Source organism: Penicillium rubens (genome assembly GCF_028828025.1).
Source record: "Penicillium rubens strain IBT 27055 chromosome Unknown utg000002l_segment0_segment0, whole genome shotgun sequence".
NCBI classification, from domain to species: domain Eukaryota; kingdom Fungi; phylum Ascomycota; class Eurotiomycetes; order Eurotiales; family Aspergillaceae; genus Penicillium; species Penicillium rubens.
Window position 1 is genome coordinate 7,660,571 of NW_026890600.1, and position 16,042 is coordinate 7,676,612.

Below are 16,042 nucleotides of genomic sequence, written 5' to 3' on the forward strand. Positions count from 1 at the left end.
GTATTGATGAAGATAAACCGAGATCATAATTGAGGCGTCAGATGAACAAGAATTTCCAAAGTGACGAGGGACGCGTAATGGATAAAACTTGCATGGTATATGTCGTTAAAGCCAGCAGGCAAAAGCAGATGCATCGCTTAAAGTCACTCTTTCCGCCAAGCAAGCCGGGGTATAGATCAAACTCCCATAATTACATGAGACAGGTTGGAGAACGCGTGTGCTTAGAGTTCGGTGTCAACACCGAAACCCGAACTTCGATCCATGCCGTGAAAGGAGGTCCATGCAGACAAGCCAGGCTCGCTGGGAAGAAAGGTCTCTGGTCGACATTTCTTCCAACCAGCGAGTCGCTTTGTCGATCTTCTTAGTGATATCGACAGCCTTGGCAGTGCCTACATGAGTGCGAGTGAACATCTCGGTGAGGAGGATGGTAGTTGACTGCATGATGTTGTGCAGGATACACCACCATGGAGCGACGCCATACAGCCAAGTCAGGTCTGGCTCCTCAGGCAGCAGGTCGAGCATTCGACCCGCCATTTGAACGCACAAGATTGCCATCTGGTCACACACTGTTCCCGGGGAGCTTGCTTCAGATGACTGTTGAGATAGATGGCGGATACAGGGCTGCAAGATTATCAGCTTGGTGGCGTAGAATTGGAAAGCAAGGCTAGCACGCTGCTGTAGAAATTGATGGGTTGTATCTAGTTTTGTAAAATCGAACTCTGCCGGGAGAAGAGACAGCCAGTTGTCGGCATGGTTGTTTAGTGTGGGAATGGCGGTTTCGATCTCGAGCCATGACTGTCGCGTTGCTCTTGGAGCGTAGAGGATATTAATAGCCTCCCGTAGGAGATGAGCCAAGTCCACTGCGTACAGAAAGTACAGGGAGGAGTTGGGTGTCAGATTCTCTGTCTCTCTCTGACTAGCCCTTTCTTCTTGTTTGCCCTTGCCTGACTCTTGCTGTTCCGGCGTCCTAAGAGTCACACTCTCATATGGTGAAGCAGCCGTATCGGAAATTAAGGAGGTGAAAAAGGCATTCCGAGCCCTTTTGTCGGTAATAATTTGCATAACACGCGTGTCCCAAAAGTCCTCCTCTGCAAAGGGAACGGGGAAGGGAGTGGAGCAAAAGATGTCCCCCGTGCCAGGTGGACGGCCTGTCGTCTCACATAGCACCATATCCAACATAAACAGCGCCCACCAAACCCGATATCGAAGTTCTTTTGAGAAATGGGTGATGCTCTCGCTTTCGCTTCGAATGTTTAGGCCCATAGCCACTGCGGATCGAATTGCAATTCCAATGAATCTCCATGACCTGGATGAGCAAGTCACATAGTTAGATATAGATCACATATAAATAAGGAAGGGAGGGAAGGCGAAGACCAACCTGTTAACTTGACCAACCGATAGGAGGTAAAAAGCAGCCAAGCCCTCCACCTGTGCCTGTTGCAAGTCGGGATGATCTATCACGTTACTTACATTCAGCCTCCACGCCCGTGCAAAATAAGTCTGATGATCATCGCAATTTGGTTGAGGCTGATCGATGAGGAAGGAGTGTCTGGTCGCAATGGCGAACACCAGGTTTAGCACTATAATCCACCGTTTCCCAGGTCGCACATTTGGATTCGCGTAAAAGGATCGATACTGATTCAGAAAGATTGCCTTTCCATAATCGGGAAGGTAGGATGCACAACATGGAAGTAGGTGTCGACGAGCCTGTTAGCGATTTGTTGTGGAGGCCGGCGTGCGAGGTCGATATCGTCGAGAACCAGAATTTCCGAGTCATCTTGGAAGTAGTTCACGGAAGAGATCGAAGGGCGTTCGAGGGTATGTTCGATTCCTTTCGAGCTGCTATGGTCAAGGTCGCGTTTGAGTCTGTACAACCATGCCATCTCCGAATGTTCACCCACAAACCCCGTCGACTGGACTTTTTCATCACGATCAAAGTCCTCTTCGGTGTAGTCTACAGCCCCGGAGGGAATAGATATAGGAGTAACATCTGAAGAAAGCACTGATTGATTGATATGCCCGCTTGGGTTGGTGAATAAGGCAGGGACAGGGGTAGGGGAAAGGACTTGGCTGAGCGGAGTGCGTGCGTTTAACTCCTTCAGTGTTTCATCGACCCGATGGGCCGACGAGGCATCCAGCTTGGGATAAAGATCGCGGAGCAAAGCATCAAAGGTTTCAACCCGTGTAGTTAGATCGTTCAGCTGCCTATGACTTGTTAGAGACAAGTATTGAGACAGGTGAAAAGTTTACCCATGGACCTACTTCACCATCTTCTCTCTTTTCCGATCGCCATACGAACACGGGACATTGGAATCCAGACATCGATGACAGGCCGGGCGATGGCCACTACATTTGGCCTTTTGTTCACGGCAATTTTCACAAGCTCGACTGACTCGACCACTGCTGGTCCAACTACTTGATTGTGCGTTCCGGGGGATAGCCACCTTGGCATTCACGCGGTCGGTTGTGTTGGATATAGGATAATCACGGATACCACGGTGATCACGGTGATCACGGTTATCACGAGGGATTTCGGTATTGACCTCAAAAGGAGAAGGTTGCGGGTATTCAGGGACGGCCCAGTCATAATTGAATTCATTTTCCAGGTTCGCATAGTTCGAATATTCGGAATACGGGGCAAAGTTCTCATCCATATCGTGTTAGGATATAGTCTGCAAAAGGATTTGAAGGATTTTTCGCCAAACGCGAGACGCTAGCGGAACATCAACTCATAAGGCCACACAATAAGAGCTGTGGAAGAATAAAATCCCCCTTGCACGAGAGTTAAAAAAAAAAGTAAAAATAAAATAAAAATAAAAATAAAAAAATACTCCGTACAAAGTGGTCGATCCCCGTACTGTGAATTTGTCGTAAAGTGGGTTTCAACCAAAATCGGGCCTTCTGGTATGTCGGAGGTCTTTGCCGGTTCGCCACTAATAGCGCTAAGGCCAATAAGCGCTTCGCTTTGCACGTTGGATGGTAATTTTGACATTGGAACCCATTCAATATGGACGGGTTGTATCGACGGAGTATATATGGTAGTTCATTCTTTGGGTTTGAACCTGCATCCATGATTTCCATAAGAGTCATATGGAACCTGATCTCTGATAGGCCATGACTCGTGTTCTGGAGGGTTTGGACATTCCAAATCGTGTCGCCCTCTTTCGGTCCGAAATCATTCCAAATCTCATTGATAGGTTGGCATTCATCCTTGTTCCAGGACTCGACAGGGTGCATCATGGATCCATTTCATGAAACGACATTGTTTTGGAGAGAACCACATACCCGTGGACCGCTCGCGGTAAGGTTTACCTAAGCGTTCCTCCCCCTTCAAGCCTCTTGGGAAATTTTGCAATATCGTTCCTGAGCTTTCAGACTCGGGGAACACGGAAGATTATAATAGGGCTTGTCTGGGTCGAGGGGTGCTTTTCTATCAATCACGTTGTCTTGTTGGCCTTGCCTCGGTTCGGGTGGGTCGATACTCGTCCGTCGTCAAAATGGAAGACCCACTGATGCCTGCGTCCTTCGGTCCCCGCAGCAAGACAACCACCACAACCCCATTGACGGAATTGGCTTTTGTTGGATGTCCAGGTCTCTTGTGGCAAGTCGACAGGTCTGATTGCGCTATCAGCTGCGGCTGGCAGTGGGGCAGCTGAATGTCTACAGCACTGCGGCAGAGCAATCCAAGCACCCGGTGAACCTGCGAAGGGAGGAGACTGATCCTGCGTCTCGTCAACGGTCATGCTAATTTGGTGGCTGATTTGTTGTGGCCAGTAGCTCTCCTCGTGTACGGGGTAGATCAGCTCCGCATCATGGGCTTCGCGGCCGTCGTAAGCGACTGGGCGGGGTTTTCCTTCGTCCTCCTGCATAAGAGCGCCTCGTCAAGAGACCAACCAGGCATTCAGGAGCTTACAGCTACAAAGAGCCAATGAATCAGCAAAGATATCGCATTACCTGTTCATTCGGAGAACAGAGGGAGCCGCCCATAAGGGGAAGGCTCAGAATCGACGCTCAAACACGATGGCTTTGCTGCTTCACTAACTCTGCGTAGCTGTAAGCTGCTGAATGGTTCTTCCCGGGTTGGAATGACGACTGCAAATGGGCGTGCTGATCAGGCTAAGCCCAACCACACGGACTCAAAGGACCGGTCCTCTGTATAGCTGGAAAATGTGCATCAAAGTCTTTTCCGGACCCCGGGTCCTTTCGGCTCCATTGCTCGAGTTTCGGGTAATTCGCTATGGGCAGCAATCCTAGCACGGCCTGTGATTTGTGAGGCCTTGTGAGTACCAGAAGTCTGCAGTTAGCATTTAAACCAGGCGAGACAGGTGAGACAAGACGTGAGCGAAAGCCTTGGGTTTGGCTTGGTCCCAATAGTGCACGTATTGGAAGTGCCGTGATATTGATGTGACCCATGATATAACCATGACATGAACCGTGACATGAAGTGGTGTTACTCGTATGTCACTGCAAGCTGTGCTCAAGACCGGTGTGACAGGTCCATGCAGTTTTGCCACGAGGCTATGAGTGTGTTGGGGAGGACAGATCTGCGGTATTGTCGAAGAAGGTTGGCCCGTTGATCCATGGATGACCCGGTTACATCATACCGAGAGGAGGCGCACTAAGCAAAAAAAACCATTGTGATCAGCAACATCAAAACACGATGAAGCCCTGGCATGCTTACGGAAGAAGGATATGACGATTAATGGCGCGTGGTGGGCGATTTCAGTCCATTTTTGAGGTGGCTTCAGCTTCCATGATTTCACCGCACTGCCAATTCCCGTGACAGTGCGGGTGCATGGTCAAGTTTCATAAGCTCCAACGACCAACTTCGTCAATCCAGTACAAGAAAACCTCGACACGTTCTCAGCGGGTACCAGCAGTTATGATTCGGAATCCTCGAGGTGCTTCAGGATGTGAGAATAGGGATGGACTTGGGAATGCGTTGCTCCTGCTTTTTCTGTTAGTGAGACACAGCAAACCCATTCAGTCATCATTCAGTGTCATTCTTGCAGGCAAATTCCAGACACCAATTGAAAAAAGATCTCCGCAAGCTCTGTGTTGAGGGTACCTAGGAGGTGTTCAGATTGGGCGTAGCTAGGAGGTGATGGACAGGGCTTGGGGGCAAGCCGGAAATCAACTCCGAATAGCGTCGGACCAATCAGGGTGGCAAAAGGACGAACATCATGGGCTTCTCCGCTCTTATTTTTTAGGCGAAATTGGAATTTCCGCTCCGAGCTTATCAGTGGCGCCAATAGCTCCGTGGAGAAACCTGTTTTGGGGGAATCAAGCCACATCTTTGACCTGCTCAACGGGATTACAACCACCTAGGACGCAAGCCGTCACATCGCAAAAGGGCGTTGGAAAGATCCCAAAAGGCCATAGGCGCGAAATTTTATCTCTTCATCGGTCTCGACGGAATGTTTTGATTCTACAGCTGGCTATCGTTATGAATCTAGTCTACAAGAGACAGTTTAGATGTCGTAGCACGGGCTAGAAAATCGTGTTTCTATGCTTAGTCTCTAGTTGTCCAGATAATATGCGCCTACCGGCTGGAATAGGTCGGTCTATGCATGCTCTGCAGGGAATGCTCTAGAAACCTGGGATTTAGGGCTCAGAACTAGACTCCCCAGGATTCAATCATCTTCATTATCGTTTCCCACGGGTGTCCATTGACCCCATTGATTCAATTTGTATGATATCTGGAAATCAACGGCTGCTATTGTATGCTTCATAGATCCGAGGATTATAGGTCGCCTCAGGCATTAAAATCATGTGATCATGACAATTCACGTGACCGTGGTATCTCCCCTTTGCGAAGACTATCTCTTGCAAGCACTCATGGACGCATTGCGATATTTGAATTATCTAGTTGCAGTGAAATGCAAGCATAACGGCATACAGAAATGTCTTTGCGCGGGCCCATGCGGCGGTCGCACTTGAGGCAAGTGAGCGCGGCGAGTTTGGAGAGCAGCTCCACCCACTCACTGGAGGCTTCGAACCGTGACCACGACCACGACCAGGCCACAGATGATCGGACTGTCAGGTTGTCCTCAGCAAGCTGGACACGGCACCAATGTGCGCTTTGGGTGCACGATGAGACGTTTTCACGTGAAGAAATTTTGTTGAATCCATCGGCTTTCGGCGAAACTGAAGTGCAAGTTGGAGATGTCGTCGAGATTTTGCCCATGCGGGGATCTGGCGATGCTGGTTATTCTACCCTAAAACCCGAGGCAGCTTCGAAAGCTGGTCGCGAGAGTCATGCCGAACTCAACTCGGCGTCTCAAGCGGATAACACCTCGAAATTCAAGACTCCACTGCAGAGCCGTTGTCTATTCGTGGTGAAGGCCTTGCCACCAGAAACCAAGGCTCGGAATCCTCAGTTAGAGATTTCAGTAACAAACAACATTGCCAACATCTTTGGTTTCAAGAATAGAACGCAAGTTCTATTATCCATTGTGGATCGAGACCAATGTGCGGCGTCTCACGTCGACATCGCCTTTCGCGATCAATACATGGTCCGATCGGACATGTGGAGACTAGTCATGTCGGAGTTGTCAGATAAAATCATATACAAAGGACAAAAGATCATGTTTATGGGGAGCATCAAAGCCACTGTCAAAAACATCTTTATCCGAGAGAAGAAATGTCTTTCCGGATATTTCTCGCCAAAGACGATCCCTATTTTCCGAAGCGAGTCCGCCAAATATGTCCTATTCATCCAAATGTCGAAAGAAATGTGGAACTTTGACTCGGAGGGGACTGGAGACATCCTCTTCAGTCGGGTTATCAATGGTTTCCTACCGGAGCTCTTCAAGAGATGGGCTAATTCGGACGCAAAACATTTGGTTACCATTGTGCTGTTCACTCGAGTCGAATATGACAGGTCCAGCAATTTAAGCCAGCCTAAACTCGGCGCTGGGAACTTGAACAGCAAATCCGGACCAAACAAAGTTCCAACTCGAGATTTCTACCGTGTGGTAGTAAATGATATGGCAAGCGGCCATTGGACAACCATTCTGGACGAGCTGAAAAGGGAATTCAGGACCTTTTTGCGAGATGTGTCAATCCTGAAACCGGACGACATTGATGCTACATCTGGCAGTGGTATCAAGGGCACCTCCAAGCCAAACCTGGCGACCATTGCTGGGCACCCAAGCTCAGCTCTACGGGGAAACATCCTAGAAGCAATTCATCTCGCCTCTGCTCACCTGGCTTTCGATCATATTGATCGAGACATGGTCCACACTGGCACCTCAATCATTGTTATCACCCCCGGTAGCGGCGTTTTCGAGGTCTCTTACGAGTCCTTGGCTTCTACAACAGAAGCTCTTGCGAACCGAGGCATAGCAATTGACTTGGTCTGTTTGAGTCCGATGCCTCTGCATTCTGTTCCACTCTTCAAATACCGGGAGCCAGTGGAGCGACATTCCGGGGATTTGGAGGGGGCTAGATTCAGTGAAGTTAACAGGGATAGGATGTCTCCTGAGATACATCATTCCCTTTCAAGCGTTGTTAGCAGATCATCGTATCTTTCCCCAAGCTCATACCTGTCTGCAACTAGAATGAGGGAACGCGCAACGCCACAAGCCAAAGACTGGAGCTTTGGTATCCCTCATTGGCTTGACATCTCCTATTGGAACCCTGAAACATACCGAGAGGCCCGGCGAATCTTGAAAAAAGACCCGAATGCGCCTATCTCTCTTACCGTCACTCGGCCATCAAAGGCTTTCACGCCACGAGTGCGTATGTATGAGATCCAAATGATGGGAGTCATGGAGAGTGAACAAGCAAACATCACAATCCCCTACCTTACCGAAGGGCGAGGCGGAACAAGAATTCGTGGGTCTTGGCCCGGTTATAACCCGGGTAGTCGTGCTCCCCCTAAAATCCGTTCCAGGAATCCCTCATCTCTCAAGGCACAGCTTAGTGATAGTCTTCGCCCGGGGTCATTTGTTCAAAATGCGGCAGACCAAGATGAATCGCAAACTCGAGATACGCAGAGTTCACGCAAGGAAGTGATGTCTTGGATGGACCAATATGATGAAAATATTTTCGCTGTCTCTCCGAAACGGCAGCAAGCTACCAAAGCGCCCAAGGCAAAGCGACCCAGTGAATCAGAAGTCCAGGCCGCTGGAGGCGGCTTGCATGAACGGCTATCTGCCCGCTCCATCACGCGCCTTCGCCATCATGAAACGAATCCAGCGGACGAGAGTGATTCTTTGCACTCTGGACCTCGAAGAATTGACTCGAATATGACTACACCAAAAAGCCCAAGCTCGGCCAAGAGCATGTCTCCCATAAAACCAGCGTTGAAAAAGACACCGGCGCCAATGACCTCACGAATTTCTCGGACGATTAGCTTTGCGCTTCGAGGCTTGAGTGCTACTCCCCCGAGAGCCTTGGCGAGCACGGTGGTCAATGTGGAACATGCCAGTGCTATGCCCATGACAAACCAAAGAACTCCTGCCGGGTCAGTTTCCGATGCCAGGAGCATCACTTCTTTGAGTCCGTCAGAAACAGCATCCACTACATCAGTCTTCGATGTACTTTCGACATCTTCAACACCAGCCAAATCCTCCCAGACTCCTGCTAAGCCGATTTCAATCAAAATACCTCCCAAAAACCCACCAAAGGAATCCGAACATCCAGAAGGGGCAGGCCCCCATGGATCACTGCCGGTGGAAACGCCAGCGAATGAAGTTGGTCGGAGCCATGGTGAAGATCATCTGACCGACCACAAGATCGAGATCACTCTCAGCCATAGTCCACACGAGCCACACTCGCGACCCTCCCCGAGCAAAGCTTTATCTCCGTGGGTCCGATCGGTCAACCCATGCAATACTCCTAAAGACGTGCTGCGGGATACCAGCTGGTTTGGCCGTTGGCAACATGCGTATCCTCGCCCTCCACATGTGGCCGTGGTAAAGTGGAAGAGCTTGAAGTCTCCCGCGGTGCTTCCATTGACGACAGAAGAATTTCCGACAGCTAGTGTGCTTGCTTCAGACTATCTACAGACACCGTACCGTGTCTTCCCAAATGAAGATTCCGAAGGCATTGAGGCACCAAAGACACGCGGAGTCCTTTTACGAGAAATGATCTCGCTGCGGCTTTCTCATGGCTTCCAAATCGTTGTTGGAAAGCATGTGGCCGAAGTGTCCTCACAGCCCGCCCTTGAATCATTGAACGTCTTCGATCTCCGAGGTCTAGAGCGCGATGGGCTTACAATGTTTCTCTCCAAGGGCAACACGATTCACCGACTTGTCTGCATCCAGGGGGGAGAAGTTGAAGTGACCCGCTTTACGCATCAGAACTCTGCGGTGATCACTTCTCCCAGGAGGCCTACCTTTACTCTCTATCAACCGGCGATGAAAACAATATTGAGCGCGGAATATGAAGTGAAGAATATCAAGCTGGATCCAACCTCCGAAGAGTACAACTGGAACTATGCCGATAATTATGTGGCTGGTCATCGAGATTATCTCCAGAACCCAGCACAGCAGCTGCACTTCTGGCGAGTCCGTTACGTCTTGATCCCGCTTCAACTTCATGGCAATTCTCGGCGAAATTTGCAGACTTCTCATGAGGATAATGAGGAAGAAATTCATTTGCTGGGGATCAGCCAACTGACCCATATCTGGCAACGACACAAATACGTGTCGCCGGAGGAAAAGCTTTTCGAGACGTCAAACCCCAAGCGAGACCAGAATCCTTTGAACATAATGTACCAGACACGCAATCCATCAGAAGTCGTTACGGCCGAGCTGGACCGTTTACTACTCACTGATCCAGGACTCGACAATGCCCCTGCTCAGCTCTTACCCGAGTCCGAACTGTTGGATAGATCCAGCATCAGTCTTATGTCATTGGCGCAAATTATCCAAGGCGAGAAGGGTGTCCGGATGATGGACCGGAGGTGGCATTGGAGGTTACACTACAACTGCTTCATCGGGTTTGAATTCACGACCTGGCTATTGCAGAACATACGTGATATCGATACCCGTGAACAAGCAGTCAAATTTGGCAACGAGTTAATCGAGCATGGCTTGTTCCAACACGTGGAGAAGAGACACAATTTCCGAGATGGCAACTATTTCTATCAAGTGTGTCCCGAGTATCGTGTCACCCGTCCAGAGTCTCGAGGAAGCTGGTTCCCTCAGCTTAGGTCAGACAAATCTATACCGTCGACTCCCGCTGTCGGGACTGCCAAGGACTCTCCTGCCAGCCTCAAAGCTCGATCAGACAGCATCGACGAGCGCATACCACAGACCCCCAACACTCCCTCCAAGGCGAAGAACAAGGTCGCCATCATGCTATCCAAATCGATGAAATTCGACGTTGATCCGCGCAAGCGGTCAAACCGGCCGGAAGTGGTCGACCTTCACTGGGACCGACTGCATAACCCGGAGAATTGCTTCCATATCGAACTCAGTTGGATGAGCACGACCCCCAAGTTGATCGAGGATACCGTACTTTCTTGGGCCTCGACCGCCGACAAATTCGGGCTGAAGTTGGTACAAGTGCCGATCGCCGAAGCCTGTGCTATCGACAAGACACAGCCATTCCGGAAACCCTACAGGATCAAACTCAAAGTCCCGCCGCCCAAAGGACCACTGCACACAGTGTTCAACAATGCGTCGTTTGCGCACCCGGGTCCACCAGATCGCCTCTACTACCAAAAAGCCATATTGCGGAAGTTTGATTTCGTACTGGACTTCGAAGCCTCCTCGGCATTCCCAGCAGACGTTGAAGTATCCTACTCCTGGGGGAAGCCCGATTACACTTACCCGCAATACATCCACCGAACCGGAAGCATCCTCGCACAGATCACCGACGAAGGCGATTTCCTCCTCCTCGCGAATCGGCTGGTGAGTACCCGCAGCACCGCGAGTCGAGACGCAGGCCGTTTCGACAGCCACAATCGGTCTGACTTCCGAGGCCGTGCAACGAATCACGATGGACTGGACCGTGTCTCGCCCCGACTTTCTCCAATTACCCGGCCTGTTCATGACATCGGCAACATCGGCAGCCCACTTACCCCTGGATCAGCAAGCACTGACTCGGGAAACCTGTACCGTGCTCCGGAACACATCCTTAACGGCCTGGCCGAGTTCTGCAGCGACACAGCCCAACTAGAGAAGTTCTACTCGGAGTCTCATGCTCGTCCAGTATCCACGAAGGTGGAATCGACTACCACAAACCTGATGGATGCATCGATCCCGTCGCTCGAGCTTCCTGCCAGCGTGGTCGGTCATCCTGTCTCGCCGCACCAAGGGTTGCCATCCCGGATTACCCGCGAGTCGCGCGAGGGACTTATGTCACCGGAAGTTTCGCGTGTCCGGGCTCGAGGAGAAAGTCTCAGCTACAATGCAAGCCCTAGGAGTGGCAGCTTACGACCCTTGATCTAACCATTCGAAGATACCCATTTGACGCTCTGATGATTTTGTACCCAAATGAAATGCGATGTTAGCTATGTACTTGTTTCTGTGAATGAAAAGTGGCCGTGAGCCGGACTTGATTATAACCAATTCCCGATGTATCTGATTTCCTTCAGCCTGTCCATCTAAATCTCAGATACAGGCCTCATCCTGAAGCCGAGTATTTTTGGAAATTCGGTAAAATTCCTCGATGCGTGTTCACGTAGGGAATCACGAAAGCTTTCGTCGAAATTGGTCTCTTCAAGTGCATCCACGACGAGACCTGCCTGGAAGAACGGTGCAAAGAGCTGGTTTAAAGGCCGATGGAACGTGTACTACCGCGTTGTTTAGTCCTGTTATTCCCTAAGACAGGAAAGGTTTCTACGTGTAGTCACATACCGGGGACTCGGTCTCCCCTTCAAAAACCAATTGTCTCGCCGGGGGGACGTTCAAATATTTCCTTAGAACAATGGAACGGTCGACGATTCGCTGGCCAGTCTCTGGATCCTCATGGATTACTATCTGCCGAGCTGCACCAGATGTGAAAAAGAGCGGATGAAGCAGAGTAGCAACGAAGCTGGGAGATATAGCTATTAGTTTGCACAAGCATTCAGGTTCAGGGTCGAAAGCAAAAACGCCTAGCACTCACCAACCGTTCGGTTTGAGGAGTTGTTTCAGTAATCTTGCCAATGGCCCTAGATCCTGAATGTCCATGAGAGCCATATTCATGGTGATAACATCGAACCCGTCCTCCTACGCAAGTGCGTTAAAATCTGGGCAAGACTATAGTCTATACAAAGTCTTGTGAACTGACCATGACACGAGTATCGGCCATGAAAGTATCCCAAGAGGACTGCTTTGTAACGTCGAGGCAGTGGAAGGAAATCCTATTCCCATATTGGGAAGTGTCCGTTCGTGCCTTTGCACGATCGATCATCGACACTGCGCCGTCGGTCGCGATGACCGAAGCAGCTTTCTGGGCTAACCAGCGAGCTACAAGGCCATTTCCCGTTGCAAGGTCTATAGCACGACATCCTTCTAATTTGCCGACCAGTTTCTCCAAAATGGGGAGTTCTAGAAAGCGGAAATAGTCATTTCCTTCGTCGCCCATTCCTTTATCCCAAGAATGGGCGAAAGACTCCCAGGATGTCAGAGGATCGGTTGATGCCATGTCTAACAGGATATTCGAGCAAAAGAGGTGTCATTTGTACGATGCCGGTGGTTTTACGAGAAACACCTTGGCAACGATGACTCATTGAATAACCACCTGGGCACTCTCAGTGAACTGCTACGAAGGGGAATTCTACTAGCTACCTAGGTATCTACAGCAGACGTATTCATTCGAGAGAATCCAAAACACATGTCTTTTTCTCAACTCCAAGGTAAGACATCCCGCAATTTAGCCTGATATCCTCCATGCAGGCGACATTTTAACCGCTCGTTCTGGTTGGCGAGACATTCCGATCCAACGGTGATGTACTACCCCGAACTCCCGAGAAAGCAGATGTCTGGCGAACGCGCTATTCAGAATCAGGCCATGGCGGACAATACACCGTGTCAAATGAAGCAGGTTAGCCTGCCCAGGTTGTGTTGGCGTAAAACAAATAGAGCTTGACTGTCCTCTTGTCATTCTCTTTCTTCTTTCTTCTACTTTTTTCAATTCTATACAAAGCTGAAAGATAGCCACCAGGTATCTCTGGGGTAAATTGCGTAGAACAGATTTCAAGAATAAGAATCTTAACTGAGATTCCCTACATTTTCTCCCAAGATGAAGTTCACTGCGGGGATGTGGTGCCTGCAGGTAATTCCGATCGCTTCTTATTGAACTTGCCATAGAATAAAAGAATCAATGCTGACGTGCAATCGGATCATATAGGATGGCGTCAGCATCGAGTGGATGAGCAACGTAGAGCGATTCTCCATTGGAGACGACTCGGTCAATCTGCTGTTGAACAAGTTCCAGGCACACCGAGGACATACCCTCAATTCGCGTAGGTTTTCAATCCTCCCTTAGTATAGAAATCAAAAGCTAACAAAAGTATACAGCAACTGTCTCAGCGCGGGTCACCTCGCCAGTGGAGGGAGTCATCGGTGTGAAGCTTGTGCACTGGTAAGTACATCGAGGGCTCAAACAAGGGCTCTCAATGCTGGTGTTAGCAATCACTAAAAGCACACAGGGCGGGCCAAAACGACAACGGCCCTCATTACCACCTGAACAAGACCACCGGACACACCAAGATCGAGCACGACAAGGCCGGAAAGAAACTCAACTACACAAGCGGGCCCGTCAATCTGGCTGTGAACACCTCCGCCAATGAACTAGGTCTAGAATTCCAGTCTCCAGCCGGTAAGAAACTGACCGGTCAATCATTCCGCTCTATCGGATACGTGCGCGATCAACGCACTGAGAAACATCGCTACGAGGATGGCATGTACGCCGAGCGCCAGGGATATATGCTCGCAGGGCTTGATCTCGGCGTTGGCGAGAAGGTCTACGGTCTTGGAGAGCGGTTCGGGCCTCTGGTCAAGAACGGACAGACAGTCGATATCTGGAACGAGGATGGCGGTACCTCGTCCGAGCTGGCGTACAAGAATATCCCGTTCTATATCAGTTCGAAGGGATATGGTGTTTTCGTCAATCATCCTGGCAAGGTTAGTCTGGAAGTGCAGTCTGAGCGCACGACTCGCGTCAATATCTCCGTTCCTGGCGAGGAGGTCGAGTACTTCGTTGTATATGGAGCTACGCCGAAGGATATCCTGAATCGGTATACTACTTTGACTGGCAGGCCGGCCTTGGTTCCGACATGGAGTTATAACCTCTGGCTTACTACGAGTGAGTTTGGGATATGATTTGCTCCGGAAAACTGGATGGAAGAAGCTGACATCTATAAAAAGGCTTTACGACCAACTATGACGAGGAGACCGTCACCGGGTTCCTTGATGGATTCCGTGACCGTGACATCCCACTGGGTGTCTTCCATTTCGATTGCTTCTGGATGAAGTCGTATCAGTGGTGCGACTTCGACTTCGACTCGGAGATGTTCCCAGACGCATTGGGATATCTCAAGCGTCTCAAGGAGCGCGGTCTCCGCATCAGTGTCTGGATCAACCCGTACATCGCACAGGCGTCGCCATTGTTTGAAGAGGGCAAGAAGAACGGTTACTTCATCAAGGTATGTTCCGAGAGGGTGGCACATAAATGACAAAAGAACAAAACAACCACCACTAACAATCCACAGCGCACCGATGGCTCAGTATGGCAATGGGACATGTGGCAAGCCGGCATGGCAATCGTAGACTTCACGAATCCCGCCGCCAGCAAGTGGTACAACACGCACCTGGAGCGATTAATGGAGATGGGCGTCGACAGTTTCAAGACCGATTTCGCCGAGCGCATCCCAGTCAAGGGCGTCCAATACCACAACGGCGCCGATCCCGAGCGCATGCACAACTACTACGCTCTGCTCTACAACAGGATTGTGTACGAGACACTCAGCAAGGGCGTCGGACGAAACCAGGGTCTCCTCTTCGCGCGCAGTACCGCACCAGGCGGGCAGGCGTACCCCGTGCATTGGGGCGGCGACTGCGAGAGCACGTTCGAGGCGATGGCCGAGTCCCTGCGCGGCGGACTGAGTCTGATGCTGTCCGGATATATCTTCTGGGCGTCTGATATCGGTGGGTTCGAGGGTACGCCGCCGCCGGCGCTGTACAAGCGATGGGTGCAGTTTGGGCTGCTGTCGACACACTCGCGTCTGCATGGATCGTCTTCGTTCCGGGTGCCGTGGATCTATGGGGAGGATTGCTCGGATGTGCTGCGGGACTGCGTTAAGCGCAAGATCTTGCTTACGCCGTATATTCTGCAGGAGGCGCTGAAGGGCCATGGAACCGGCACGCCGCTTATGAGGCCGCTGTTCTTGGAGTTCCCTGAGGATCTCAATACGTATGCGATTGATACACAGTATATGTTTGGGCCGAATTTGCTGGTTGCGCCGGTGTTTACCGAGGAGGGTGAGGTTACTTTCTATGTGCCTCGGTCTTCTGATGATGAAGCTGGGAAATGGATCTCGTGGTTTGATCATTCCAAGTCTTATGAGTCTGGTCGATGGTACACGGAGACTCATGGCTTTGATACCATGCCCATCTTGATCCGTCCCGGCTCTGTTACTGTCACCAATCCCACGATCAAGTCCCCTGAGGATGATGCCTTGTCGGGAATTGAGTTGCTGGTCAATGGGCGCCTGCGGGCTGAGACTACAGTCGAAATTGTCAATTCGGCCCAGTCAGACGAGATCTTGAAGACTGTTCGAGTTGCTCCTACTGAGGATGGGAAGGTTGAAGCAAGTGGCCACAGTGTGAAATTGGTCTATGTCGCCTAGATCCGAATCAAATAGAGAATGAGATTCATGGAACTTATGTCATTTGCATCAAATTGGTCAAGACTCATATTAAAAACGTAGGGGAGGAGCCCCCACAAGCAGAACTAGACTTCAGTATGAAGTAGGTGGGTATCATATTCAAAACAGGTCGCAATGCAAGAGGCAGAGCCGGAAAAAAGCAAGCAAAAGCAAGAAACGCAAGAGAAAGCAAAGAACAGAAAGAGAATCAAACCCCCGAAGCCCAGGTCTGGT

General features: G+C 50.4%; 4 protein-coding genes across 4 annotated transcripts; 2 read left to right on the forward strand and 2 right to left on the reverse strand.

The window, feature by feature from the left end:
- Positions 1-234: 234 nt before the first annotated feature.
- Positions 235-2,654, reverse strand: N7525_005326 (putative C6 transcription factor; the record flags this gene model as incomplete). Its single annotated transcript, XM_061213363.1, has 5 exons — positions 235-1,306; positions 1,379-1,428; positions 1,471-1,635; positions 1,683-2,205; positions 2,263-2,654. The coding sequence occupies 5 exons, from the start codon at positions 2,652-2,654 to the stop codon at positions 235-237; spliced, it is 2,202 nt and encodes a 733-aa protein (XP_061070384.1).
- Positions 2,655-5,903: 3,249 nt separating this feature from the next.
- iml1 (GTPase-activating protein IML1) lies at positions 5,904-11,405 on the forward strand (the record flags this gene model as incomplete). The annotated part of the gene is made up of 1 exon (XM_002564889.1): positions 5,904-11,405. One exon carries the CDS (start codon positions 5,904-5,906, stop codon positions 11,403-11,405), a length of 5,502 nt encoding a protein of 1,833 aa, XP_002564935.1.
- Positions 11,406-11,560: 155 nt separating this feature from the next.
- On the reverse strand, positions 11,561-12,585 carry N7525_005328 (class I SAM-dependent DNA methyltransferase; the record flags this gene model as incomplete). The annotated part of the gene is made up of 4 exons (XM_061213364.1): positions 11,561-11,749; positions 11,814-11,991; positions 12,064-12,167; positions 12,229-12,585. The coding sequence occupies 4 exons, from the start codon at positions 12,583-12,585 to the stop codon at positions 11,561-11,563; spliced, it is 828 nt and encodes a 275-aa protein (XP_061070385.1).
- Positions 12,586-13,182: 597 nt separating this feature from the next.
- Positions 13,183-15,790, forward strand: N7525_005329 (putative sugar hydrolase; the record flags this gene model as incomplete). The annotated part of the gene is made up of 6 exons (XM_002564887.2): positions 13,183-13,215; positions 13,291-13,405; positions 13,461-13,524; positions 13,592-14,247; positions 14,310-14,587; positions 14,654-15,790. The coding sequence occupies 6 exons, from the start codon at positions 13,183-13,185 to the stop codon at positions 15,788-15,790; spliced, it is 2,283 nt and encodes a 760-aa protein (XP_002564933.2).
- Positions 15,791-16,042: the final 252 nt, after the last annotated feature.